The sequence below is a fragment of the Penicillium citrinum genome, assembly GCF_028827155.1.
Source record: "Penicillium citrinum strain IBT 23319 chromosome Unknown utg000009l:1.0-4274883.0:1.0-4276374.0, whole genome shotgun sequence".
Taxonomy (NCBI): Eukaryota; Fungi; Ascomycota; class Eurotiomycetes; order Eurotiales; family Aspergillaceae; genus Penicillium; species Penicillium citrinum.
The window spans coordinates 246198-272349 of NW_026622694.1; the positions used below are offsets into that span (position 1 = coordinate 246198).

General features: G+C 45.3%; 15 protein-coding genes across 15 annotated transcripts; 9 read left to right on the forward strand and 6 right to left on the reverse strand.

Moving 5' to 3' along the window:
* Positions 1-751: 751 nt before the first annotated feature.
* N7469_009572 (uncharacterized protein) lies at positions 752-1535 on the forward strand (the record flags this gene model as incomplete). Its single annotated transcript, XM_056648477.1, has 2 exons — positions 752-976; positions 1041-1535. 2 exons carry the CDS (start codon positions 752-754, stop codon positions 1533-1535), a joined length of 720 nt encoding a protein of 239 aa, XP_056495608.1.
* Positions 1536-2963: 1428 nt separating this feature from the next.
* On the forward strand, positions 2964-5020 carry N7469_009573 (sugar porter family MFS transporter; the record flags this gene model as incomplete). The annotated part of the gene is made up of 4 exons (XM_056648478.1): positions 2964-3369; positions 3390-4204; positions 4255-4302; positions 4358-5020. The coding sequence occupies 4 exons, from the start codon at positions 2964-2966 to the stop codon at positions 5018-5020; spliced, it is 1932 nt and encodes a 643-aa protein (XP_056495609.1).
* Positions 5021-5150: 130 nt separating this feature from the next.
* Positions 5151-6574, reverse strand: N7469_009574 (SDR family oxidoreductase; the record flags this gene model as incomplete). The annotated part of the gene is made up of 4 exons (XM_056648479.1): positions 5151-5798; positions 5849-6025; positions 6096-6223; positions 6283-6574. 4 exons carry the CDS (start codon positions 6572-6574, stop codon positions 5151-5153), a joined length of 1245 nt encoding a protein of 414 aa, XP_056495610.1.
* A 1074-nt stretch (positions 6575-7648) lies between these two features.
* On the forward strand, positions 7649-8458 carry N7469_009575 (uncharacterized protein; the record flags this gene model as incomplete). Its single annotated transcript, XM_056648480.1, has 1 exon — positions 7649-8458. The coding sequence occupies one exon, from the start codon at positions 7649-7651 to the stop codon at positions 8456-8458; it is 810 nt and encodes a 269-aa protein (XP_056495611.1).
* A 406-nt stretch (positions 8459-8864) lies between these two features.
* Positions 8865-9980, reverse strand: N7469_009576 (uncharacterized protein; the record flags this gene model as incomplete). Its single annotated transcript, XM_056648481.1, has 2 exons — positions 8865-9180; positions 9268-9980. 2 exons carry the CDS (start codon positions 9978-9980, stop codon positions 8865-8867), a joined length of 1029 nt encoding a protein of 342 aa, XP_056495612.1.
* A 395-nt stretch (positions 9981-10375) lies between these two features.
* N7469_009577 (uncharacterized protein) lies at positions 10376-10757 on the reverse strand (the record flags this gene model as incomplete). The annotated part of the gene is made up of 2 exons (XM_056648482.1): positions 10376-10672; positions 10734-10757. The coding sequence occupies 2 exons, from the start codon at positions 10755-10757 to the stop codon at positions 10376-10378; spliced, it is 321 nt and encodes a 106-aa protein (XP_056495613.1).
* Positions 10758-10800: 43 nt separating this feature from the next.
* Positions 10801-11436, reverse strand: N7469_009578 (E3 ubiquitin-protein ligase MARCH; the record flags this gene model as incomplete). The annotated part of the gene is made up of 1 exon (XM_056648483.1): positions 10801-11436. The coding sequence occupies one exon, from the start codon at positions 11434-11436 to the stop codon at positions 10801-10803; it is 636 nt and encodes a 211-aa protein (XP_056495614.1).
* Positions 11437-12064: 628 nt separating this feature from the next.
* pre8 (proteasome core particle subunit alpha 2) lies at positions 12065-13184 on the forward strand (the record flags this gene model as incomplete). The annotated part of the gene is made up of 5 exons (XM_056648484.1): positions 12065-12108; positions 12171-12190; positions 12308-12358; positions 12425-13009; positions 13066-13184. 5 exons carry the CDS (start codon positions 12065-12067, stop codon positions 13182-13184), a joined length of 819 nt encoding a protein of 272 aa, XP_056495615.1.
* A 769-nt stretch (positions 13185-13953) lies between these two features.
* On the forward strand, positions 13954-14940 carry N7469_009580 (uncharacterized protein; the record flags this gene model as incomplete). The annotated part of the gene is made up of 1 exon (XM_056648485.1): positions 13954-14940. One exon carries the CDS (start codon positions 13954-13956, stop codon positions 14938-14940), a length of 987 nt encoding a protein of 328 aa, XP_056495616.1.
* Positions 14941-14974: 34 nt separating this feature from the next.
* N7469_009581 (uncharacterized protein) lies at positions 14975-16262 on the reverse strand (the record flags this gene model as incomplete). Its single annotated transcript, XM_056648486.1, has 5 exons — positions 14975-15205; positions 15261-15817; positions 15876-15928; positions 15985-16165; positions 16220-16262. 5 exons carry the CDS (start codon positions 16260-16262, stop codon positions 14975-14977), a joined length of 1065 nt encoding a protein of 354 aa, XP_056495617.1.
* A 646-nt stretch (positions 16263-16908) lies between these two features.
* N7469_009582 (MOSC domain protein) lies at positions 16909-17793 on the forward strand (the record flags this gene model as incomplete). The annotated part of the gene is made up of 1 exon (XM_056648487.1): positions 16909-17793. One exon carries the CDS (start codon positions 16909-16911, stop codon positions 17791-17793), a length of 885 nt encoding a protein of 294 aa, XP_056495618.1.
* A 308-nt stretch (positions 17794-18101) lies between these two features.
* N7469_009583 (pyridoxal phosphate-dependent transferase) lies at positions 18102-19563 on the forward strand (the record flags this gene model as incomplete). Its single annotated transcript, XM_056648488.1, has 3 exons — positions 18102-19250; positions 19309-19414; positions 19499-19563. 3 exons carry the CDS (start codon positions 18102-18104, stop codon positions 19561-19563), a joined length of 1320 nt encoding a protein of 439 aa, XP_056495619.1.
* A 1256-nt stretch (positions 19564-20819) lies between these two features.
* On the forward strand, positions 20820-22402 carry N7469_009584 (protein kinase; the record flags this gene model as incomplete). Its single annotated transcript, XM_056648489.1, has 5 exons — positions 20820-21067; positions 21145-21476; positions 21537-21862; positions 21929-22169; positions 22227-22402. The coding sequence occupies 5 exons, from the start codon at positions 20820-20822 to the stop codon at positions 22400-22402; spliced, it is 1323 nt and encodes a 440-aa protein (XP_056495620.1).
* A 775-nt stretch (positions 22403-23177) lies between these two features.
* N7469_009585 (uncharacterized protein) lies at positions 23178-23426 on the forward strand (the record flags this gene model as incomplete). Its single annotated transcript, XM_056648490.1, has 1 exon — positions 23178-23426. One exon carries the CDS (start codon positions 23178-23180, stop codon positions 23424-23426), a length of 249 nt encoding a protein of 82 aa, XP_056495621.1.
* A 149-nt stretch (positions 23427-23575) lies between these two features.
* Positions 23576-25513, reverse strand: N7469_009586 (nucleobase:cation symporter-2 family protein; the record flags this gene model as incomplete). Its single annotated transcript, XM_056648491.1, has 4 exons — positions 23576-24867; positions 24945-25124; positions 25179-25345; positions 25422-25513. 4 exons carry the CDS (start codon positions 25511-25513, stop codon positions 23576-23578), a joined length of 1731 nt encoding a protein of 576 aa, XP_056495622.1.
* Positions 25514-26152: the final 639 nt, after the last annotated feature.

The following is a 26152-nucleotide window of genomic DNA, read 5'->3' on the forward strand; positions in this document are numbered from 1 at the left end:
TTAAGTCTGTTTTTTGTGGAGGCGAGATGATCCGCCACTGCGATTTGTTCCACGTCATTTTCGCCCTCGTCCAATGAACGATGGCAAATTTGGACTTTAAGATTTATTAAAGATTGGAACAGGAAATTACCCCAGAATTGAGCCAACCAACCATGCATTTGATATGTTTTATACTCGGTCTACTACCGTAATAAGTCAATGCAAAGACATTCCGTGTAGTTACAAGATCCTTAATACTATGTAGAGTTGCACACGACACCGGCAATTTTCGATACTGCATCCTTTGGTGGTGCAATCCAGCAACACCGAGAGTGACAGCTTTTGGTATAAGCAGTATCGTACCAGTTAGTATAACATCTTTCTACGATAGTATCACGTACTGCATCGTTTGTAACTTCCCTTTAGTAATCCAATAGACGATAATTGTTGACCATGAGATTACTATGCGGTGCAGTAAGCGACAGTCCAAACGTTTGAGGATATCCCATTGTTTACAGCTCCAGCACTATATTTGGATGGAAAATCAATTTCATCGTACTAGAGAAATCCACATGCGAAGTCAATCCTAAGCGAAGGAAGACTACAATGTATATACTCACGTGATCGTTCCGAAAACCGCTAATTAGTCATCCCACAAAGACATCCACTGGTTGGCGGAAGTCAACTTTTCCCCATCCACTCAACTCCACTCGATCGTCTCCACAACTCTACGTCTAAATACGCTGATCTGTGGCGTTCACTTTAAATAGCGATGGAAATTATTCAAAAGAATGAATCCTTCAAGTTCAGCGAGGCGGCAGGTCGGCTGATGTTTTCTTATGTCGGTGTCTTTGCTAAACAAGATGGCAAATTGTATTATGGAAAATGGCGCGAGCGGTTCAGCACGCCAGAGACGCTCGACGATCTCCAGGATATCAAGGAAGTCGCAACAGAGGACGTTCGCCCAGAGCTGAAGACCACTTGGTCTAGTGGTTACGTGAAAAAAGCCAACTCTATTTACATTGATTGAACCGAATATTGATTAAACAATCGCCGGCGAGGTGGAAGCGTGTGAAGTAATTCGCAAGAATCCTCATCCGAATATCGTGACTTACTACGGCGTTACCAAGGCTAATGGGAAGGTGTCTGGGATATGTTTCAAACGTTACGTCGAAATTTTAGACCTTACCTTCAATCCTAGACATTGGAACAAACAAATGTTTCGTGAACGTCGACCTGAACTGGTTCAGGGGGAGGTGAAAGATCGTCTGGATGGACTTCGGGCGGGCATTTTACATCTTCATTCGCTGGGTCTTTTCCATAACGACATTAATCCTGGAAATGTCATGCTTGATGAGGATGGCAACTTTATTCTCATCGACTTTGATAGCTGCCGCCACATCGGAGAGGATCTGAAAGTGAGCAAGACCGGAAGAACTTACGGTTGGCATGACCCTGATGTCAAAAATGCACTTCCAAAAAACGACCTGGACGCTTTCGAGGAGTTGCGGATTTGGATGATTGGGTCGTCTGATGAGAGGTACATCTTCCCATGATCTACTAGCGGCGATTACGCTTCTTATTCTTTGTCTACTTTATGTTTCATCTGTATTCGATCATTCATGAGCTTGCTCGGAGTCATTCTTTCACTTTAGGATTGGATAAATAAAAGTTTTTCTTTCTCGTAATATTTTATTTGATTCTGTTCTCCAAAAATCGTTCATGATCTTCTGGCAGCCCTCCAGGGTTTTTGCGAGGCCTCGGAACAATCTATGTGCTCTAAGGTTGTGTCCCACCTATCCATTTCTTTCTCGAAGTCTTTGGCCATTTGGAAAGGCAACCTCAGGTTACAAGGTTTACATATCATCGTATATATACTAATAGTAAAGATAATTCTTCAAGAAAATAAAACGATGTATGCCATTAAAAGGTTCTAATTTATATGTCTATTACTGGAGAGACTATTTGATATCACATATGATATTAGAGCGCCATGTAGATCATCGCCCGGGGGGTTTTTTTTTTGTCAAGCTAGTAATGGGAAGAATCTGCAACTCTTAAAAGAAGTATCCTTTCTCTTCAGTATGATTGTGCCCTCTGTTAGCTTGTTTATGTAAATCGTTTGATCACCTCACATGTATGCGGTTTATCACTTCTTCCTCTCGCGAAATTCATGGAACTTAGCGAAGGGAATTGGATTCTGAGTATTTAGCACATTTTATTCTTTTGTATATGAGTTGATCCAACAAGAATGGCCGCTCCTGGGGGCTTAAATCCAAGGTAAGGGCTTACTTCTTCATCAAAACGAGACAACTCCAAATTGGCCCCCATCTTACACTCTTGGCTTTTTCTCCAAAGAGTATCTCCGCAGTAAAAATCTACCCTTTATGTGCTGAATTAAACATCAGCTAACATCGACTAGTTTCATTACGCATTAACTCGGTCTAGTAATTGCTACCCCACAAATCCATATCCCCGGAATCACCCTGAAAGTCCCAAATACAATGACTTTGACAATGTACAAGACCCAGTCAGACGAGGGACTACTATTCTGCGCCCTGCGTCTTACACATCCAACGCATCATCCTGCATGTCCAGCCACTACCATTCCAGATTTCCTTGCCCCGTTAAGAAACACGAACAGAAGATCTTCTCGTGACTTCTTTGTCACTTGGTAAACCCGGCCACAATGCCCCACGTATATCAATCTACCAATCATCCAGCCTCTTTTCTTTGGCCCCAGCTTTCAGTAGGCCCTACTACCCAAATCGCATTCCCGAAATGCCCGCTTCTTCATCGATGCGTAGTTGACCCACCGAAAAGTCGACATTTGCCAAGTACTCAAAGCAGGCAGATGTTTGCTAATTACTTGTTTCTTCACCAACTCCTCCCAAGTTCCCAAAGATTCCTTTGTTTTTCTCACTCACTTGCGAATCCATGCTAACTCCTAACCCCACTCTCCCTAATACGCGTAAATCATCAAAATGCTTAAACAAGACAACGGCATAATCGAACAAGACGAGAACATCGACGAACAACCACGAGAAAAATTCATTCCCCAACGAACCATCGGAACAGCAGCCGATCGCGCAAGACGCAATCTAAACGCAAAACTCTCGAATCCCCTTGCCGGATACAGTCATGCAGAGCTCCGCAAACAAGGTCGAACTTTCGCGATGATGCACGAAATGGGCGATGAGACCGATATTCGAGCCTTCGAGTTAGGCGCTGTACTTGCGCAACTACCAGAACGATTCGAAGATGTTGTTGGATTGACGCCGCAAGAGAAAGACGTTTTAAGACATGAATTCACACATCGGTGGTCGCAGCCTTGGAAGATGTATGCCGTTATTGCGCTCTGCTCTTTATCGGCGGCTGTTCAGGGAATGGGTTAGTATACCCCCGAATAGGAGACGCAATAACTGTTATATTTGGAAGCACATACTCACCTGCTTGGTATGCGATAGATGAGACTGTCGTTAATGGAGCCCAAATTTGGTACAAACACCAATTCGATATCGCCAGTGAGGCTTACAGAGACACCTGGTTGGTAGGATTGGTCAACGCAGCGCCTTATCTCTGCTGCGCATTCGTAGGATGCTGGCTTACAGTCCCATTCAACCACTGGTTCGGTCGACGAGGCACAATATTCATCACATGTTGCTTCAGCGCTATTGCATGTCTCTGGCAAGGATTCGTGAGTACATGGTGGTCAATGTTCGTCGCCAGATTCGCACTGGGATTCGGGATTGGACCCAAATCCGCGACAGTCCCCATCTACGCCGCGGAGACTGCACCACCTGCTATCCGCGGGGCGTTGGTCATGCAATGGCAGATGTGGACGGCGTTTGGAATTATGTTGGGATACGCGGCAGATTTGATATTCTATCAGGTTGAGGACCCGGTTGGAATAGTCGGTCTAAATTGGAGACTTATGATGGCTTCGGCAATGTTTCCTGCTATGGTCGTGTGCTGTTTTGTTTTTGCTTGTCCGGAATCACCAAGGTGGTATATGAGCAAGAAGCAGTATTATCGCGCGTATCAGTCAATATGTACGCTGCGTCACCATAAGATTCAAGCTGCGCGTGACTTGTACTACATGCATACCCTGCTGGAAGCCGAAAGCAGTATGAAGCTGGGGCAGCACAAACTGTTGGAACTAATTACTGTTCCCCGGAATCGAAGAGCTATGCTTGCTTCTGAAATTGTCATGTTCATGCAACAGGTATGTTTCCCCCCCATTTTCTGAGCTGTGCAATGACCTGATCTGTATAGTTCTGCGGCGTCAATGTCATCGCGTACTACTCATCCGAGATATTCTTGGTAAGAAAGCTTGCTCTGAAAGTTCCTTCGCATATATTAACTAAACAATTTAAAGGAGGCAAACTTCTCTCCCCCCTCGGCTTTGGCAGCATCTCTTGGCTGGGGTGTGATCAACTGGCTCTTCGCAATCCCAGCAATCTACACAATCGACACATTCGGTCGGCGAAACCTCCTTCTAACAACATTCCCACTAATGGCCCTAGCAATGTTTTTCACCGGCTTCAGCTTCTGGATCCCAGAAACCAGCCACTCCGCCCGCATAGGATGCATTGCCCTCGGAACATATCTATTCGGTGCCGTATACTCACCAGGCGAGGGACCAGTCCCTTTCACATACTCCGCAGAAGCATACCCCCTCTACGTCCGATCATATGGGATGGCTCTAGCTACCGCAACGACCTGGTTTTTCAACTTCGTGTTAGGTGTTTCTTGGCCATCGCTGCGAAATGCATTCACAGCCCAAGGTGGATTTGCGTGGTATGCTGGATGGTGTATTGTTGGATGGTGGCTTGTTCTACTATTCATGCCGGAAACAAAGAATAAAACGCTCGAAGAACTGGATCAGGTTTTCAGTGTGCCAACTTGTTTCCATGCACGGTATGGCTTACGGCAGATTCCATATTTCTTTAAACGATATTTGTTTCGAAAGGATGTGCGCCCGGAGATTCTTTATGAGCAAGAAACAACGCCAGCACAGGACAATGGATACAATTCTTGATGCAGTTTGCCCTTAATGAATTGTGGCGATGATGCGAAAATTATGTTTTTTTTTTCTTCGAATATACCCCATACCAAGCATGAAATGGTCAATTTAATCTTTTCCCTCAATTAAATCACATTTTGTCAATTTATAAGATCAAGCCTGCCTTTCGAAACATCTCAAAGCTCTCAATCCATCCATCTATAGGGTCCTTATTTCCTTCAAATCCAGTATTTCGAACCTTTTCCAGACTCAGTTGTCGATCGAAGGTAAGCCAATATCCGACGCTATCCAATTGCCGATTCCCAGCTCCCACGCCCGCAGTCAAAGCACTCTTGCAACCAAGACGAGAGAATATAGCTTGATGTTTCGTGATGTAATCTCCAGGAGGAAGAAAAGCCGTTGATACTGGAAGCTTGCCGACTTGAAGCGTATTCTTCGTTTCTGAATCATCAACAGGTCCAACACCTTCCAGTCCAAACCATTCTGCCAGCTTAGACCAGATTTCACCATACGTACATGGTTCTTCGTGATCAGCGATATTGAATAAACTCCCCTGTCCACACTCCTCAGAATGCAGTGAAGCGTAAATCATAAAACGCGCAATGGTCTTGCTAGAAACCGGCGTGAAGAGCGAGTTCGCACCAGCGGGATTTCCTGGAAAAGGAACTTTAACGATATCTTCCGTCGGATGCGTGGAATATCGAGATTTTCCATGATTATAAGCGTAAAGAGATAAATACTGAGCCCAGTGAAGTGCTAAGCTAAACTGGGATCCATTGGGGGTAAATCCAATCTTAAAATGTCAGCTTTGCAGTTGAAGGCTAACAAGAGTAAGTAACATACGATCGCATCTGGGCACACTTCGCACCATGTCCAGCCTTGTCCTTGACTCGTCTCATACAGGAGCTCTCGATATGCAGGGTATACCACTGTCTTTGCATAATCTGCCGGAAGATTTGATACCATGTCTTCTCGAAGTGGTGGTGTGAATGTGCCTCCAGGCGCATAAATTCCATAGCCCTGGAAATGTATCAGTCGAATTAACCATGAAGGCAAAATAAAAAGAAAACTTCAAAATTGATTATAGTACCCTTGTTCCGCCGATAATAGTCACGAATTTGAGATTTGAATTAAGGATGTTATGAGCATCGATGACATTTCGAAGCATGCGCAGATTCGTTGCGACTTCTTCGATATCGTCGTCCATTGCGGTAAATACTTCAAAATTGCATCAGAAGTACGCCAAGGGGAAGAAAGCAATTCCAGATCAAACAAACCTGAGTAATATATCGTTGTAATACCTTCAACATCATTTACTTTCTCCTTCAATGATGCGGCTAGTGCGGGACCTTCTTCATCACGAAGATCGAATCCAGAAACTAGCTGCAATTTGGGTCGATGTGTATCGGGTGTCGGCCAGTATGAGTTTGAAAGATCTAGCGGGCGGTTGGTGATGGCTGTGACTTTGGAAAAGGTTGAATTTTCAGGGTATCTTTTCAATATTTGGTCAACTATAGACCAGCCTACGACGGACGAGGCGCCATAAACAATTGCGTGTTCAGAAGACATAATCGATCTGTTTTGTCGATTTGAATCGATCGAGTAAGCAGATAATTTGCACTGCTTTATATATATTGCTTGAAGTATGCAGAGATATCTGATTGGCTTGATGGTATTAAACTATCGTGAGTCATCGTGAGCCATCCAATCGGTCTCCCAATTGAGCTATGAGGTGGGGTCGATTAACAGAACGCAATGAGTGGCCCTTTACTATACGATGTGCCTAATGGGCACATCGAACAGAATGACAACCTAGTTCGGACCAGATTTCAATTTGTGCAGACTCAATAATGAGATTCATAAATATTTCAATGTTGAGGCGGTTTAGGACTTGAACAAATAGGAATAATTCTCTATACTTATTATCACCCTAGTGGCAAAACTTACTTTGTATTGTTTCAAGTTAAGAGAAGGCCTGAGATCTGCTTGGATATATTCAGCATTTCTGGAAGTGCGGTTATGATGTCGGATGATATCCAGATCATCAATTGCATTGACTATCATTCGACTATAATAGCCATTGATACTCAAGACGGGAATGGTGCACGGCGGGAATACTATTTCCGACATTTGTAGGATATTCCCGAGCACTGAGAAGACGTGGAACTTTCCAGTCCTTGCAATTTCTATCCGGAAGTACTTCATAAATTAATGAAATATAGCATGTTTAAGAAAAAGATTTAAAGGCTCATGGTGAGTCAAAAGTATTTAGGTTCTGTTCTCAAAGTAGAAACGAAAAGACCAAAAAAAATAATAATAATAAGGATATATAAGTAAACAATTCCACTATGTAAATTGTAATTAAATGGATTGAAGATGTCAAGGAAGGGCGGAGACTAGCACGCTCGGACCACATCGAAAAGTATTTCAAATTGGACATCGCTCGATTTGAACTTCTTTTTTTATTTTATTTTAATATTCAGATTTCCCGATTGAATGCTCCATCCTGTCAGACATATTCAAGGATATCACATTCACTCTAGCCTAGTTCAATTGAGAGTTGCAATATCAGAAGATATCATCACCTTCAACAAAGTACGTCTCCTCTCCACATATTAATGATCATCTAACTAACAAATCCAGATGTCCCAGTCAACCCAATTAATCTACCAGAAAGAAGGAGATAAACTCCTCCACCCTTCAAAAATACTCTCAACAATCCCACTATCAAATCTCCCACCAGAAGACCAAGCCCTCGTCAAAGACCCAACAATCACCCACGCCATAATCACAGACTCAACAATCTTCTACGTCCAAGGTGGCGGCCAACCATCCGATACAGGATCAATTAAACCAAAAGATACCTCAACCCCAGTCTTCGAAGTGAAATCCGTCCGTCAACCAATAACAGGATCTCAAGTCCTCCACCTAGGCCAATTCACTCCAAACAACGAATCATTTACATCAAACGAAATAACCCAACACGTCAACGAAGAAACTCGTACCCTCCACTCACGCCTACACACAGCAGGACACATAATGAGTCTAGCAATCCACGCCTTATGCAAAGAAGGACTCATCCCACCCCTAAAAGAGTCAAAAGCCTCCCATTACCCCGATTCAGCAGCCGTTTTATTCGAGGGCCTAATCGAAGGAAAACACAAAGAGGCAATTCAAGCTAAAACAAATGAATTCGTTCAATCTGCGCGTCCAGTTAAGATTCATTGGTGGACGATGGAGGAATTATTATCTAAATGTGCTGGTGTTACGGATGGCTTTGAGTTACCTGCTGGAGAGGTTCTGGGGAGAGTCGTTGAGATGGAAGGGCTGGGGAGTTACCCTTGTGGTGGGACGCATGTTCGGGATTGTAGTTTGGTTGGAAGGATTGTTGTTAAGAAGATTTCGAGGTCGAAGGGGATTAGTAGGGTTTCTTATACTGTTGAGGATGTTTAGTTGGTATTTTAGGCTTTAGGTGATATAGATGTATACTCCTGGCAAGAAAAGTATAGATTTGGGCATGATATTTGAGGTATGTGGGTCCTTGATTGCTTCACATACATACATTTGATTGGAGTCAATGCGAATGATACTAAGTAGGATCATGTTGATATCAACTAATAGTATTAGTATAGCCCCAAGGCGTGGAATGAATATCTCCATGCACTAAGTGGGAGCTTGCTTGACTACAGTCTAATCACTGCGTCGAATACACCAACTGCCCGAGGACAAGATCATTCCATAACTTGAAAGTAAATCCATTCGCATGTGTTAAGGGTATCTTACAAACATAAATCATCACCTCCTTCCATCTCGGAATGAAAAAAAGCACCATATCCATCGGCATACAACCCACACCCAGCTAACTCTGTTCCACAGGAAGAAAATCCATATCCGACACATCAACATCAGGAGCATTCGGCATCGTAGCAGGAAAGAAATACTTCTCCTTAAGAAACTGCAATGTATCCCGATACGCAGCATAACTAATAGTAGCTCGTCGAAGCGTATCCCTCACAACGTCAACATATTGAAAAGCCGAGGCACGTCTCACATTATCAGTGGCAAGACCAATCTCACTTCGTTCCAGAAAACAAGGTTTAAAAACCCAGACATCGAAGAATTCCAAGAAAGCAGAAAGAAGACGTTGCTCGATCAGACGGGGTTTTCTAAGATGTCTGGAAGATCTGGCGTTAGCTGGTTCATGGACAATAGCAGTTATTAGTAAATAGTGGCAGGGCAGAATGCACAAGACGCAAGCATACCCAGCAACAACACATGCCATCCGACGGTATCGGATGAGAACACTTAATTCTTCCTGGGCGATACTAGCTAGTATGAAATCGACATGAGATGATATTTCGACTAAATCTTGTAATGTTCTTTCCATGCCAGAGAGATACGGCATCATGACCTGGGTGATCTCAATTGCGTTTTCTGCATTTGACACACTATCATCAGACGAGAAGAAAGCATGATCAAGTCGAATGACCATGTTAGTCAAAGCGATGAATCGCTGACGAGTGTAGAGACGTAGTCGCGGATTAGAAAGGAGATCCTTCATGTCATCGAGAGCGCGGCGTTTAGGAAGGTGTTGGGCCTTTGGTGTATCGATGGCTGGTTCGATGAGTGTTTGACGGATTTGAGTTTGTATTGCTTTTGTGAAGGCTTGATCGAAGGCATCTTCCATCGCGATGAGTGCGTCACTTTCCGTTGCGTCGAAGTCAGGGAAGGGTTCCTCTGTGGAAATGGATAAGGCGCGAAACGCGCTGCATGTAGCGTTTTCTTGGTCATCGTTGGAAGTCGACGCTTCCATTGTGTTGACGGTGCTAGGACATGAGTGAGGATGGCCTTTCACGGGGGCGAGATTAGTACGGTCGAGATGGATGGAGTGTCGAGGGGTGGAAGAGTCACTATCAGAGTCCAAACTGAGGTGGGCGCGAATAGTGGCAAAGAGTGAGGGCTGAGGGGTTGTCATAAGGGAGATGGAAAAGGAAATAGGAACTAAGTTGAAATGTACGGAAAAGATAAATCGAATGTTGAGAAGAGTAGAAGATGAAATTTTTAAAAGTCGAAGAAAGCGGGTGGAAAATGGAAGAAGAGTGAATTGGCTCGAGGCGGAAATGCTAAAAAGGGTGACTATCACGACTAAACCCGGTGAAGGGCAAGAGAAGAAATGTGCCACTCCTCGATCCCAGCTGCATGAAAATGTATGCAAAGATGCATTATTCCAGTAATGGCCAATGCAGCTGATTGAATTGAGAAGTGAACCTGCCTTCCCCGCGACGACTGGCTGGTGAATAAAACCGAGATCGACGAGGAACAAGACGCTCCAGATGTCAACCTAACAGTTTCTCAGACAATCATCGCGAGTTAAGAAGGATCAGGGTCGTTCTTCGCACATTGACTGATTGACGTGTCATTGGCAGGAGCACGGCAACTCAAAGTAGTGCGATCTGATACAAAAGAAGAGCTGGTGGTAGACTCTTGTGCAGTCTGGGTTGGACCAGGGACAGGCTCAGATTTTATTTTTACATCAGACATGGGCTTCGGTGTTTCTGTTTCTTCTTCTTCCTCTTCTGCATCATCAGGCAGAGGGACATCCATCACACGTTCACCAGCACGTTGAAGTGAGCGTTTAGTCCATGATCGAACTCCTTTATACACAGCCTGGGAATTGGTTAGCAATGGCGTGGATGGAGGCAGAGACAGTCAAGTATCAACTGCATACCCATAGAAAACTAAGAATGCCCATTAGAACAAACAACCAGTTCAAGGACCGGACACGATCTCGACCACTAGTAGAACGACCACCAGCGATACTGCGGGCCCCCCCACCATGGTGACATTGTGAATGCAACGCGAATGAACGATAGCAAGCCCAGGGAAGCCATCCCTTTAACAAGGTGTTCCAACCATGAGGCACTCTCCTCGTCCAAGTCAATATCAACGTCCAGGGGGATCTCATCCAGAGGACCAAGGTAAAAATCAATGATGGGGTCAGCAACAAAACCAAGCATGAAAATAGTCAGAAACAAGATAGCTATGGTAAGCAAAATCTGCGTGCTCGTACTACTGATCCATCGAGCCCAGGTCAGTCGTTGCAAGCGATACTGAAAGCCACAAGTCGGGCAATTCCAGAAGTTGCGCGTGGGATACCGGGGGTCCACGGTACGCCATTTTTGCAAACAGCCCTCGTGAACATAACGCGAAGAGCCTTTACATTTGCATGGACGGAGTAAGCGGCCCAATTCCGGATCTTCGGACAAATACACGACGCGAGGCTTTTGTAGGAACTCGGATGGTTGCAAGGTTGGCAGCACAGTCTCTAGGCAGATACGGCAGACCCGGGGAGGATAGGTGTGTTCGGGGGATGGTTGGGATGGTGACTGGCCAGCAGTCTCCGGTTCATCCGACTCATAACTTGACTGCATGGAGGGCAGCAAGCATGGTGTAAGACTGTTAACCCTTGGAGTAGTCAACGAGAGAAAAAGAAAGAAGAAAAGAAGAACGAAAGAAAAGACGCGAAGTGGACTAACCGAGCTGACCGCTCACGTGATATCAGAGCACAGAGAGGAGAGCAGAGGAGAGGAGCAATATATGTGCATTATTTGATATTAGATAATGTTGATTATGAGAGAAAAGAGAGCCAAACGAGGGAGAATGAATAGATCCAACTCAGTATGTCTCTATTGTATTATCTTGCTATTCTATTGTTCTGGTATGGTGGTGGAATTATGATGAGACCAGCATAAAAGTGTAAACAGACCACCAAGTACTTGTTCGATGCTTTTAACATGTTTGACTGATCAGATGAATCATGAGCCCCATTATGATCTTTCTATTTATACGGTCATTATTTTATATTGTCCCATATGAGTACTGTGAATTATTCTAGCGACACTACTAGCTTATGGTGAGTGTATACTGTATACAACTAATGCCCGGCGGTCAGTCACGTTACTCCCGCAGCTCCAGCTAACGTCACCCGCTCTGCCTGAAGCTCCCCTTCTCTCTCCATCTCTCGTTTGTTCCTTTGGGTATCTCCTTCAATTGTACACCATGGCGGACCGATACTCCTTCTCTCTTACGACCTTCTCTCCCAGGTATGATGTGTACCTTTTAACCCCCAACTCCTAGATGCGCACGATGCTAATATCGTCAACAGTGGGAAGCTGGTGCAGATTGGTAAGACAGCTCCAACTCCAAGTCAAGCAACACAACCACACCATGTCCATCTATCTCTGTCTCATGCTTGATCATCGATTACCGAATTTTGAATACGCTTTGCTAATTGCTCATCAGAATATGCGTTGAACGCGGTCAACCAGGGCGTGACAGCCCTAGGCATCAAAGGTGAGTGAAGCTAAGCTACGCTTCGCCGAACTCGCCTTCTTGTAACTATCTACTTACATCCAATAGCCACCAACGGCATTGTTCTCGCTACCGAAAAGAAATCCTCCTCCCCCCTCATCGATCCTCCCTCTCTCTCCAAGATCTCTCTGATCACCCCGGACATCGGCATGGTGTACGCCGGTATGGGCCCCGATTACCGAGTCCTCGTCGACAAGGCCCGCAAGGTCTCGCACACGGGATACAAGCGCATCTACAATGAATACCCACCTACACGTATACTGGTGCAGGACGTTGCGCGAGTCGTACAAGAGGCCACTCAATCCGGAGGTGTGCGGCCGTACGGTGTCAGTCTGCTCGTTGCTGGCTGGGACGAAGGTGTCGAGCCTGAAGTTGAGTCCGATGACAAGGAGAAGCCATCCGGTAAGACCGGTGGTATCTTAAAGGGTGGACCTAGTCTGTACCAGGTTGATCCCAGTGGAAGCTATTACCCGTGGAAGGCGACTGCCATCGGCAAACACGCGACTAGTGCCAAGACCTTCCTAGAGAAACGATACACAGAGGGTCTGGAACTGGAGGATGCCATCCACATTGCACTGTTGACACTCAAGGAAACCATTGAGGGGGAGATGAATGGTGACACAATAGAGCTTGGTAAGTGAACAATCACCGCCAACAAAACAGCACAAACAGTATACTGACACTTCCAGGCATCGTTGGTCCACCAGCTGATCATTTGCTGGGCTATGAAGGTGTGGAGAATGCACAAGGCCCGCGATTCCGAAAGTTGACCAAGGAGCAAATCGAGGACTACTTGACCAATCTATGAAACTTAGGACGATAGGATGACTAGACCGAATGATACTACCTACTCACTCTACTCGTATAAGCAATTGTAGATATCCTTATCCTTTCTCGTCCATTTCATTTCACTTGGTATCATTTCATGGCCAACCACTGCGGGTGGCAGCGTATGTCTTTTTCCACGCACTTCCCCTTGACTTCCACCGATTTCAACCTCGTAACTTCTAATCCAATAATCCTTTCTTCCTGAACCACATCACCGGGACCCTCTTTAGTGGGAAATGAACATGGGCACGATTTCCTGTTTCACTTAAACCGCGGCACTTTCATCCAATAGTTTCGTTCGCCCATCCACGCTATTAAAAATGGCGTAGATCTACACGCTACCCCGGGCTTTGGCCCCATCATCCACAAATGATAATGAGGCGAATCGAGCACAATGACCAGGCAGAACATAAAGGAAATCTGAAGCAGATGCAACTGCAAACCTGTCTATTGTCTAGGCGTGCACTGACTGGATGGACAGTGCTTGCACTGTTGCGTTGCGTTGCATCTTGCTGGCAACCAGTCTGTACCACAACTTCGCTCCTTTTTTACATATTTTCCTCTCTATTCGTCGTTTGCTCCTTTATTTCTCTTCCCCATCTCTGTGCTCCTTTTTCCATCACTCTTCTCTACTCTCTCCAGCTCCATCCTCCCTTTCCCACGCACACGTCAAGCAATGTACATCTACCAAACGGGGTGATAAGCTCGACGAGCTCTATCACGATCATCACAATCTTACAGATTCAACCATGGCCGATTCTGCTGAGAACTTGATGAACGGTATATCTGGTGCCCTGGCCTCTGAAAGCGACATGCTACAAATGACCCTGGTCGCCTTCATCGGACTATCCTGGTACAATGTCTTCGAACTTATCGTGCTGGTCCCATCGACATTCCGACGCTGGCGCGGACTATACTTCTGGTCCTTGTTAGTCTCGGGCTGTATCGGTGTGGTACCATACTCACTCGGATTTCTCATGAAGTTTTTCACGAGAGCTGACTCTGTCGTCTCAGTAACTGTCCTGACAATCGGGTGGTGGACAATGGTGACGGGACAATCGGTCGTGCTATATTCGAGATTACATTTGGTACTTCGAGATGAGAGGGTTCTGCACCGCGTTCTCATCTTGATAATCGCGAATATCTTTCTACTACACGTCCCCACGTCTGTCCTTACATATGGCGCGAATATCGTCCACGTCAACAAAATGTCTTGGGTGAATGGGTACAATATCATGGAGAAGGTCCAATTAACTGGATTCACAATCCAAGAGGGACTGCTATCTACGCTGTACGTTATTGAGACTGTCAAATTACTTCGACTAGGTGCCGATGCGGCGAATCGCCCAGACTCACGCTCAATCATGTACCAGCTGATTGGAATAAATTGCGCTATCATGGCGATGGACTTGTTACTGCTCAGCTTGGAATATGCAAATTTTTACGCAGTGCAGATTACACTTAAGGGCTTCGTTTATTCATTGAAGCTGAAGCTTGAATTCGCAGTATTGGGTAAACTCGTCGGCCTCATTCAAGGTTCACGACATCCTGTTTCCATCGCTATTGCAGATACATTCCCCCTGTGTTCGTTCACCGGACGAGCCGAGGCTCCTGAGCAAGAGAATCCTATTGAAACGCCATGCGAATCTGAACCCAAAGAATTCTTTCCTTCAGCCAATGGTGCACGAGTGGTAGAAAGTCGAACTTTCGTTGAATCGGGGACACCTCATGTATGAAATGAACTATGATAGGAATATGATAATGTGCTGTTCATTGGCTGGCTGCTTTCTCTTCATCTTTTGAAGGCCCCTCCTTCTTCTGACCTTCGACATCATCCAGTAAAGACTCATCCCACTGATACTCCACTTCAGAGTCTTCATCCTGGCTATCAGCAACCTCATCCTCGGCTTTTCGCTTCCGACTTGGCGTAGCGTCGATCTCAGCCCGGGGCAAGATAGGCGATTGCACGCTTCCTTCGGGGTTGATTTCCTTCAATTCATTCTAGACAGTCATTAGATGTATGCAACCAGATCACGACAGATGACCAAAAGCTCACCGAGGACACCCTAAACGAAACAATAAACTCCGGCAATCGAACTCTGACAACCCTCCCAGCCCTCTTCGTAATCTCCACAAACCTCTCATTCGGCAAATCACGATAAATAACAAGACGCGTATAAATGGCATTTTCCCAGGCAGTATTAGATAAAATAGGATGTAATGTCGCACGAGGCTGGTTCTTAATTTTCGTATGGGCCTGATTAATCGCGAGAATAGCGATATTCTTAGCCGCAAATCGAGATAAATGAGTCGCAATATCACTGGCTACATTCCACTTTCGATTCAATAACCATTGTAATTGCTGTTGGTCTTTAATTTTGCCTTGTGATAGTTGTTCTTTTAGTTCTGCTGCATTTAGAAAATATGCAGGAAACTGTGATGATACGGAGTCTATCACTATTAATGATGTCCCCTCTGGCGGGAAACTTGAAGGTGGACGCATGAGTAAAGCGAGAAGATGGGCGAGAGTTGTTGCTCTGAAATATATTATTCGGTGTTGGTCTTCATCTTCCATTCCATCTAAACGATTTCTTGGAAGAGGTGGGCCCGTATCTACTAATGTTAGTATGTCTGTCTGGGTCAATATCCTATGCCTGGACAACGTACGTACCGATCCAGACGACTTTACCACCATCTCGTATGGCATGTGAAGCTACAGTCAGTCTGTTTATATCAGCATATCACGCTTGTAATCACGAGATCCCGTCTGATTCACTCACGCCAGGGCAGTCTTCCCAGCACCCGGTGGTCCAAATAATTCGGTGATGTGACCTCGTCGGATTCCCCTGCAATCCGAGTCATCAAGGATCTGATCTAAACGTGTCAGTCCAGTTGAAATAGCAGAAGGAGTCGTTTCAGATGCATTCAGAGACTGCGAAGCCGATATAGACACGATAGGTGCTGGACATGTCAATATGGACTAATTCCACAAGGAGGGGGAAGTCATTTACGCACGCGTATCTTGGTCCAGACCAAGGAGGTCCTTGCTGAGACTCATCTTCAATACCAATTATCTTTCACATTAGCTCTTTGTCTCTTTATTTTGCTTCCACCTTCTCTCGACTGCTCCCAACTGATCCTTTTTGCTTCTTCTGATGTTCTGCTGAGTTCAATTTGGGCGGAGGAAAAGTGTGGGTCCGCCTTGGCCTGCAAAGATCGCCCCGTCCTTGACTCGCCTTTTTTTATATTCACGACGAAAATTGCAGAACCACTTTGTCTTGGGCTGATGTTGGGGGTTTTTTTTGAGGCTGGCAGATTCTCTGCCTTCTCTTACTTTTCTCTCATTATTTCTACTTCTAATTTGCTCCCTTCCACTGCTATTCCTTCTACTAGTGGGCTCTACTAGACACACATATCCCCGTGGATGTCAACGACTGGGCCTCGCAAATGGTGAAAGTAATCTTCATGATGAATTCGATCCAAAATATAGTCATGGAGTCCCGAGGATCCAAAGAGAAGGAGGTCAGCCCTCGTGGCGCGTGAAGGCCCTCTTCACCTATCCTCTCAAATCATGCGCAGGGATTGAACTCTCCCAATCTGATGTCGTGCCAACCGGCCTCAAATTCGACCGTCACTTTGTCTTTGCGGAAAATGGCCCTGAAGGATGGAATACTCGCACTTTGCGTAATGCCGGATTCGAACGAATGGCTCTAATTCACCCTGAGATCTGGATCCCTTGTCCTTCAGCGCCAGACTATGATCCCAATTTACCTGAGATCAAATCGCAAGGCGTGATGCTTATTTCATATCCACGCATCACACCAACAGGACCAGCCGGATTATTCATGAGAATCGCCATTTCTACAGGGATGCTATCTGCTCGGCATACATTTAGCATCCCTCTCAACCCACCAGAGGAAAATCTGGGCAACTACCCTCTCATTCCAGTAAAAATCTGGAAAGACAAACCTCTCGCCCACGACTACGGCATTCATCTACCACCAACACTACACCGATACCTAGGCTTCAACCCATCAACAAGCCCACTAACACTCTTCCGCTCCAGTGACATCAACACCCGCCAAATCTTCCGCAACGCCCCTCGGAAAGAAGAAATTGGTTTCCAACCAAATACCGCCTTCGCAGACGCCTATCCAATCCATTTACTCAATCTAGCAAGTCACCGGGACGTCGCATCACGTTGTGCCTACGCAATCCCACAACTAAGTGTACGACGATTCCGCGCAAACATTATCATCCAGGGACCCGAGGCATTCGCTGAAGACCACTGGAAAAGACTGGATATCGCGGGTGTGGAGATCCACGCCGCTTGTCGGACTGTGCGGTGTCGATTACCGAATGTGGATCCACTAACTGGAATTCGGCACGCGGTTGAACCGGATCGTACGCTGAAGTCGTATAGGAAAATTGATGAGGGAGATCGAACCAATGCTTGTCTTGGTATGCAACTTGTACCTGCTTTACCGGAGTTTGTTTTGAGGGTGGGTGATGAGGTTGGTGTTTTGGAGACGGGTGAACATCGGTATATTAAGATGTTGGCGCCGGGGGAGAAGGTTGAGGGTGTGTGAATTTGTTTCCATTAGGTTGATGAAAATGTAATTTAGAATTATTCCCAACTCCTTTCTTTATTTGATTATCGGCGAGTTTTGATTTCTTGATTCTTTGGAATGTCCTTGCATGTTTTCGTTAAAAGCAAATCGTCGGGCATCGACGGCCTTGAACGGCTGCGACCGGGTATTTTGAAGTACCCGCGATCTATAAAATTGCCCTCGACAACCTCTTGGAATATTAGCAAAAAAGGTCCCAGATTAAGAAATATTTTGACGACCTGGTTGAACTTCAAACCCAGAGTTAATCTTATATTCCACCACTCACCATGGGCTCGATCGAAGTACCTCAATCTTCACTCTTCTCCAACCTCCCAGCTATTCCCCCCGACGAACCATTCTCCGTGAACGCAGCCTATCACAAAGATCCTCATCCCAAAAAAGTGAATCTAGGAATCGGCGTGTACCGTACAAGTGAAGGTCACCCATGGCCACTACGAGTAGTCGAAGACGCCGAAAAAACCATATACGAAACAAAGGACCACAGCAGACACGAATACCTCAGTATCCAGGGTGATCAAGTCTTTCTACATCTAGCAGCAAATCTAGTATTCAAACTTGACCCAAAAACAACAAAGGAGAGAATATCTTCTATCCAAACCGTCTCAGGAACAGGAGCAAATAGACTCGGAGCGGAATTCCTCTCTCGATACATCAATCCCAAACCACAAAATGTCTGGATCCCAGATCCAACATGGGCAAATCACCATACAATATGGCAATTTGCCGGAACAAGCTCCTCTTCAGCATCAAACCCGAGCATCAATATAAAAACATACCCATACTATGACCCAAAGACAGGCGGATTCAATTATACAGAAACGATGGCAAAACTAGTATCCGAAGCAAAGAAAAACGACATCATAATCCTACACGCCTGCGCTCACAATCCAACTGGAGCAGACCCATCAATCGAACAATGGGAAAACATCGCACAACTCTGCAAAGACAAGAATCTAATTCCATTCTTTGATTTGGCATACCAAGGGTTTGCATCTGGCGATATAGATAAAGATGGCTGGGCCATTCGCCATTTCTTTGAGATGGATCTGGAATTCTGCGTTGCGCAGTCTTTTTCGAAGAATTTTGGGTTGTATGGGCAGCGGGTTGGTGCTTTACATGTTGTTACTAGAGCTTCGTCTGAAATTACGGGTGTGAGTATCGGACATGCTGGAGGTAGTGCTACTGCTGAGGACGTCCTTGCCACACTATGTCACCTTGTTCGAGGAGAATATTCCATGGCTCCTAGAGGTGGAGCCGAGATTGTTCGAACGGTTTTGGGTAATAGTGGTCTGAGAAAGAAGTGGGTGGAAGATCTGCAGACGATGAGTACTAGGATTTTGAGGATGAGGAGGGCTTTGTATGAAGAGTTGGTTAGGTTGGGCACCCCGGGGGATTGGACGCATATTTTGAAACAGGTATGTTTTGATTGTCTGATTTGTACTCTGCAGGAGCTCTTTCTAACTCGGGCACCAGATTGGCATGTTCACCTATGTTGGTTTATCGGAGAGCCAAGTCAGTGCTATTCGTGAACGGCATCATATCTATATGTTGAAATCGGGACGGATCTCCATTTCTGGTCGTGAGTATTTTTTCTTTTTAAACTTCCTCCAGGGAAGTTTCTTTTTTGTGGCCTGGCTTAAAGTACTGATATTTATATGACCAGTGAACGAGAGCAATGTTCGACATGTTGCAATGGGCATTGACGATGTAGTACGGACTGTATCTTGAGATCGACTTTTTTTTTTTTGATAAACTAGATTACATATCGTCTCTATTTAGTCTAGAATTCCAGATTTATCTACATTATGTCCAATGCATCACCAACGTTGTAATAGGTATGAATCAAAACGTAGGTTGATTGTTCAAGTAGTGAATTGACCGTCCTTCTAAAAACACTTCCAAAGTACCCCATGCTGTCAGCTTTTAGGATATAAAGTCGTTGATTTTCTTTTTCGGGGTTTCCGTACATGGATCTGGTCTTATCAGACACAAGAAGACTAGTATCAAGAAATATAGGAGTGATTTTGATTGTGTTTCTTTCATAATGTACATTATCAATAAGCTTGAAATTTCTCAGTGGCTGTCTATAAATTCCCTGGGAAGTCTTCGACCAGGTTCGGCGTAAGCAGTCGTACAGATTCATCGTCGCATTCATCTAGTCCATCCAACTCAAAACAATTAATACTCTCAAAGGCCCTGGGAAGATCTGCCAAAAATCTCCATGGAGTTTGTGGAAATTCCAGCATCAGGTTTGTGTCCTTTTCATTATCAAAGGACGATCGTACATGGTCGAAGAGTTTCGGGCATTTTGTGAGAATTTGATAAACGAAACTTCTCATAATAGCCACAGCATTATTCCGCTTCTCATCCTGATGATCGCAGATATAAAAAAGAATCATGTTATCAGACCCTTGAGCCTTTCTCTCGAGCTCCTCTATCAAAAAGAGTGAGAGCATAGTCTTGCCCCGGCCTGGGCTCCCTGAGATCCAAACGCATGGTAAGTCACCTTTCAACCAAGAGATGTAGGTTTCATTCTCGCGGATCCATTCATATGTCTCAGTGACTCTTTCACCTTTAACACTTTTAAACGGTATCTCGATCCACTTCTGGATCCATCAGCAACAACCGATGCTGATAAATGTCGACGGGCTTATCCGCCGGTGTGGATGAGTAGAAATTGACTGTTCCAGAATTAGCCCCAATTTGAAGACCCTGGTTACAATTTCCAAATGAAGCGGTTGCCATCTTGAGCTTGGCAAGATGTGTGACATTGAAGAATTTCAGAAAGTACGAAGTGTTTGCTCAGCCGCACGATCAGGTGATCTATATAAAGACAGGGGCCAAATTCTCCATGCACTTTTCTTTCCAGCAACAATCAGCCTTACAACCCCATCTTATGTCTGACGATCAATAGATCAATTGAAGGGGATCAATCAAGTTACAAACCTCTGCCAAGGTACTTTTTAAATCCACAGGAGTACAAAATGCGATGTTTCCGCCGAATATCTAGGCGCGCCTTCTCAACGCCAGCTAGACCGCCGCTCACCCTTCCTAAGGCAAAGCTTATCACAACCCCAGATTTGATAGACGAAGAACGTCTTCCACACTATGAAAGTAGTGAATACTACCCTGCAAAACCAGGAGATGTTATTGGCGACCGCTTTCAGCTCTTAGTTAAGCTAGGCTATGGTGGCTCATCAACTACATGGATGGCTCGTAACCTCCAAGACGGGTACGTTCAAGTTAAAACTAGTCCATGAACATGAATTCTGAACATGAATTCCAAGAGTTCAGACTAATTGGAAATAGGGAACGAGAGTCAGAACTAGTGGGGGCATTGAAGATCGCTAACTGCAATGGCCTTGCTAAGAATGAAGTCGAAATAGAGGAACACATTGCTAAGAACGGATCATCTCACCGCGCCCATTCGCTCCTCAGAACTTGCGAGGAGCGATTCGAAGTGGACGGCCCGCATGGCAAACATATTTGCTCGGTCTATCCCGCTCTACGAGAATCAATGGTGTCCTTCCGCCGGCGATTCGTGGATGAAGTCATTCCGTATCCGCTGGTCAAGGTCTACTTGATGATTCTTTTAGAAGCACTTGACTGTCTTCATAAGGACTGCAGCGTCGTTCATACAGGTGTTTTAATCCAGATACAAGATCTACACCTAATTACAGCTCCTCACTAACTTCCCACAGATTTGAAACTGGAAAACATCTTAATGTCATTCGAAGAAGTAGAGGTAATGTCAGATTTCCTCAATGAAGAGCTTGAGAAACCAGCAGAATACAGGATCGACAGCATGGGCCGGCATGTATTTCGCCGCAATAACGATTTTGGCGTTTTGAGAGATTCATGGAAAGGCATGGTACCCTACATTGTAGATTTCGGATCCTCCCTGCGACCTCACGGAGTGACAGGGCGTGGAATCTTCCCAATTCAAGCTAGTCAGTATCGAGCACCTGAAGTTACTCTTGGATTTCCGTGGAATAGAAGTGCAGATATATGGAATCTTGGGGTCTTGGTAAATTATCAACGCCCGAACCTAGCTATCCTACATGCTCAGCCTCGCTAATCAGGTCTTTCTCAGGTGTGGGATATGAGCCACGGAACGGAATTGTTTCAGCAGGCCCAGGATGCAGACCTGGAATATAATGCCAAATCCCATCTCGCAGAAATGATCTCTTTGCTAGGAATGCCCTCTCCAGAATTCATCGAGAGATCTCATCAAGCACTTGTGTATGAATGGCCATGCGAGATACATTTTCCTGGAGGAAAACTGGCCAAAAATGCACTCGAACTTTACGACGGGCCATTCTTCAGTGAAGATGGTATTTATATCGGACTAGATTGTTGAAGAAATGGCTTTCACTAATTTCTATTCACAGGCAAGTTCCTACACCAACAGCTTATTCCGGATCGGAAGATAGAAGATTCATTGCCATTGCTGGATGAAAAGAGTAGAAACGAGCTTTTAGCATTCCTTAAACGAATGCTCACCTGGGATCCAGAGGAACGAGCCACTGCCCGGGAATTACTGGACGATCCGTTTCTACAGTTTTAATGACCGCAAAGCCACGCCGCCGTGACGAATTATGAAAAGTCTCAACTCAATGTACAATACCATAAACTAGACCATCTCCAAATCTGACATGATCAATCTGAACAATTTCTCCCGATGCGTATGGTCTACCATACTAGCAGCATGATACCGTAGGGCGTGAACGGCGTCCGGGTTCAAGTTTCATTAGATGAAGTGCACAATGGAGTACTCAAAGATCAACGCAACGCATTTACCACCAATTTGTTGCAGGATATTCATGACATATGTGTCCCAGAAGTGAAGGGCTAAAAGTCTTGATGGAGTTTAGCAAGTGGGGACACACGACGATCTCTCTTAGGGTTTTCGATTATCTGATTGATAATGGACAGGCCAGCTTTGACCATTGGAAGGTGTAGATAGCGGGAATTCAGCATAAGGTTCAAGCCTTGATCTAGTCCTTTTTCTTCCGGGTTCCTCAGAACCTATCAATCCTATTGAAAATGCGTTTCTCTGTCATTGATATCCTCTGCTCTATCTTTGCAGTGTCTAGCGTTGCTAGCCCTGTCAATGCTTCATCTCTGGCAACCGACGTTGAGAAGGAAATCGTTCATTCTCATGGCCCTTATGACCTCTCAGGGGAACGATTCTAACCTCCAATTTATTTCCAGACTTCTCCTTTCACTAAACGATGCTGCGTCAACTGCGACGTCAACCGATGCAGCTCGAATGACAAGCGCGAGGCTTTTGAAACAGAGCACGAGGTCCTCTTCGGCAAAGCATACCAGGAAGATACCCAATGATTCAGCAAGCACTGCTGTATTCTTTGGACAACCCCTACGCTCGCTGTGGTTCCAACGATAAACGCGATGCTGTTGAGTCTGAGCACGAGCCTCTATTCGAAACAGTAAAGCGCGATGATTATCCTTCCCTGTGGCCAAGCAAGCGCTGCTGCATCCTCTGTGAAAACCCTCATGCCCGATGTGGCTTAAGCGTTAAGCGTGATGCTGTCTCTAGTCTGACCGAGGCTGTTGAGGGTCATATCTAAATAATCTCGTTTGTCGTCTACTATCGATTGGGAGATTGAACAGGATAGGACAGGTTTACAAATGAAGTCAAATTGATGAATGAGTCCTTTGGACTTCTGTGGGATTATATCGAATTATTCTGTTGCAATTAAATATCATCAGATCTAGTTCATAGACTAGGCTCCATCTTGGTGGCACCATGTGAAGGCCCAGGCTCAACATGTCCATCCTCGGAGCCATTCGCATTATAAACCTCAGTAGGTTCGTCATCAAGCTCCTCCGGGAGAACCAAGTTTAGGATTACACCGAGGATTGCTGCAACTGCGAATCCATTCTCCATGACAAGATTGACTGCATTCAATAAGCCCTCCAGGGCATGATTGTCGCCACTGTATGTAAAGAAATAAGACCACCAATCCGGAACCAGTGTGATACCCATTCCCAGGGAGAAACTAGCTGTAATAATGAATCTGTTTCGACGAGTAAAGTCGATTGTCGAGATGATTCGAATACCTGAAATAGCAACCGAACTGAACAGGAATGTGGTCATTCCACCAAGAACGGCACTCGGGATGGCGACCAGCGCCGCAGCAAACTTGGAAAATATGCCCATAACGACCAGAAAGAAGCAGCAGCAGAATCCGGCGGTACGATTGGCACATTTCGTCAAAGCAATAACACCGTTGTTTTGAGCAAACACGGACATCGGGCTGATAGTCATCAGTCCAGCCAAAAGACAAGTCAGTCCATTCCCAAGGACGCCACCCTGGACACGCGAGTCAAAAGTTGCACCTTCTACCTGAAGACGCGAAACATCGCAGGTGGCTGTAATATCACCAATGGACTCCATCATGATAACAATATACAACGCAAGGAGCGGCAAGATGAGTGGTGGGTATATACTGAGAGGGAAAGTATGCACCCAAGCAAAAGATGCAACTGGCGCCGCAGCGATACCGGAATTCTCAAAGTAATTGCAAGCAGCCGCGACGATAGATCCAACCAACAGACCAACGACAACAGAACAACTCTTCAGAATTGGCGGACCAAAGCGTTCACACAAGATGATGGTCACAAAGACCAAGAAACCGAGTCCGATGAACTCTGGACTTCCCCATAGCAACGCATGGGGTGCATCTGCACTGGGACACATGGCTCGCGGCGAGGGTCCACAGGAAGAACCACCTCCCCAGTCCTGCATGGCAGATTTGATAAGTGAGGCGCCAATCAGCAGGACTGTTGGGCCGGTGACGAGAGGAGGGAAGACCCGAGCGAGAATCTTGCTGCTCATGAATGAAAGGCCGATTTCGAGCAGCGAGCATAGACAGGACGTGCCGAGTAGAGCTCCATATCCTTGAGGACAAGGGAGTTTATTTCCATTCGCGTCAGTGGGACAATATCCCGAAGCATACATTTGCTTGAACGCGCCTTGGGCGACAGTGATGGTTGAGAAAGATGTACCTAGTAGAATTTGTCAGTTTTGCCGATCTAATATTCGATAAATCTATATCCAAATTCAGGAAAGTATCATAACATACCCACAACCGAGAGCAACCCAGTCCCGATATAATACTTTGTTCCATAAACATGAAACCGGGTCATTTGCACAGCAGACAGAATACCCGAAACAATCAATGAAGTTGATACCAAATATTGATATAGATCATCACCAAAATTGACACCATCTGAGCCGCCCAGCATAATCGGAGGCGAAATCACTAGCGATAATCAATATCCGTCTGCCAAACTGATGTCCTTTTCCCACGACTCACCACCAGCCAACATCGCAAGCGCATGTTGCAATCCCAAAATAAGCGCTAATACCACCGGCACGCGATCATCGAGTCCGAAAAATGGCGCTGATTTACGAACTTGTTTCGTGAAAGGGATTCGCGGGGTAAAAAGGTATGCGTAGTCATAATCGCCAAGGAGACCTTCTCTGTACAAGATATATAATTAGTTGGACTCATACAATAACGAATCTATCTCCAGATCAGAAAAAGTATGATAGGTACCTCGTAGTAAAAGTCTTCACGATACGTCTAGCCTTGTCGGCGACAGTCCGTTTCGGCGAGCGATCAGGGCCGATCTGATCAGGTCCATCCATGATGAATGAATCAAGGGAGTATCACGATCTGAATCTGGATCCCAACCAGAATTATCGGGGTAACCCTCACTAAATATGAATTCCAAGTTCTCGCCGAGTAAGAAATTAAGCGATGTCAGAAATAAAAAAAATAAATGAGACTTATGATTCAGACGCCCGCAAAGTCTAAAGCACGCAGTGTGGAGAAAGGATTCTCTCGGCGTGATAAGATCGGCAGCTTCGGGGCCAATTTTATTAGCAAGAGCATCGCATAAATGTGGCTGTTTGATACGTTTGTTCTTGTAAGTGTTTGAGTCTCGAATACCTGTTATCCTCTTGGTTTAGGGTTATCCCCCGGTCACTCAGCCCTTGTAAGAGCGTATTGCGACTTGTCAGCTTATCTGCGTGGGGCAGCCAGCGCAGTTGATAGCCAATTGGATGCGATTAATACATCTTAAATGAGTTTAGTGTCAATTACGATTCCGAGTGGGCGAGATAAGGATTGTTCTACCGCGGGTACCTTTGTATTTGCATGGCATGAGCAACGAATTATCGTAAATACTGAACAGCAGAGTACCCATTGACCAAACAAATTCAAGCATTCTACTTGACAAGATTCCCAAAACATAAAGCCGAGGACATTCTCGTATTTTGATACCC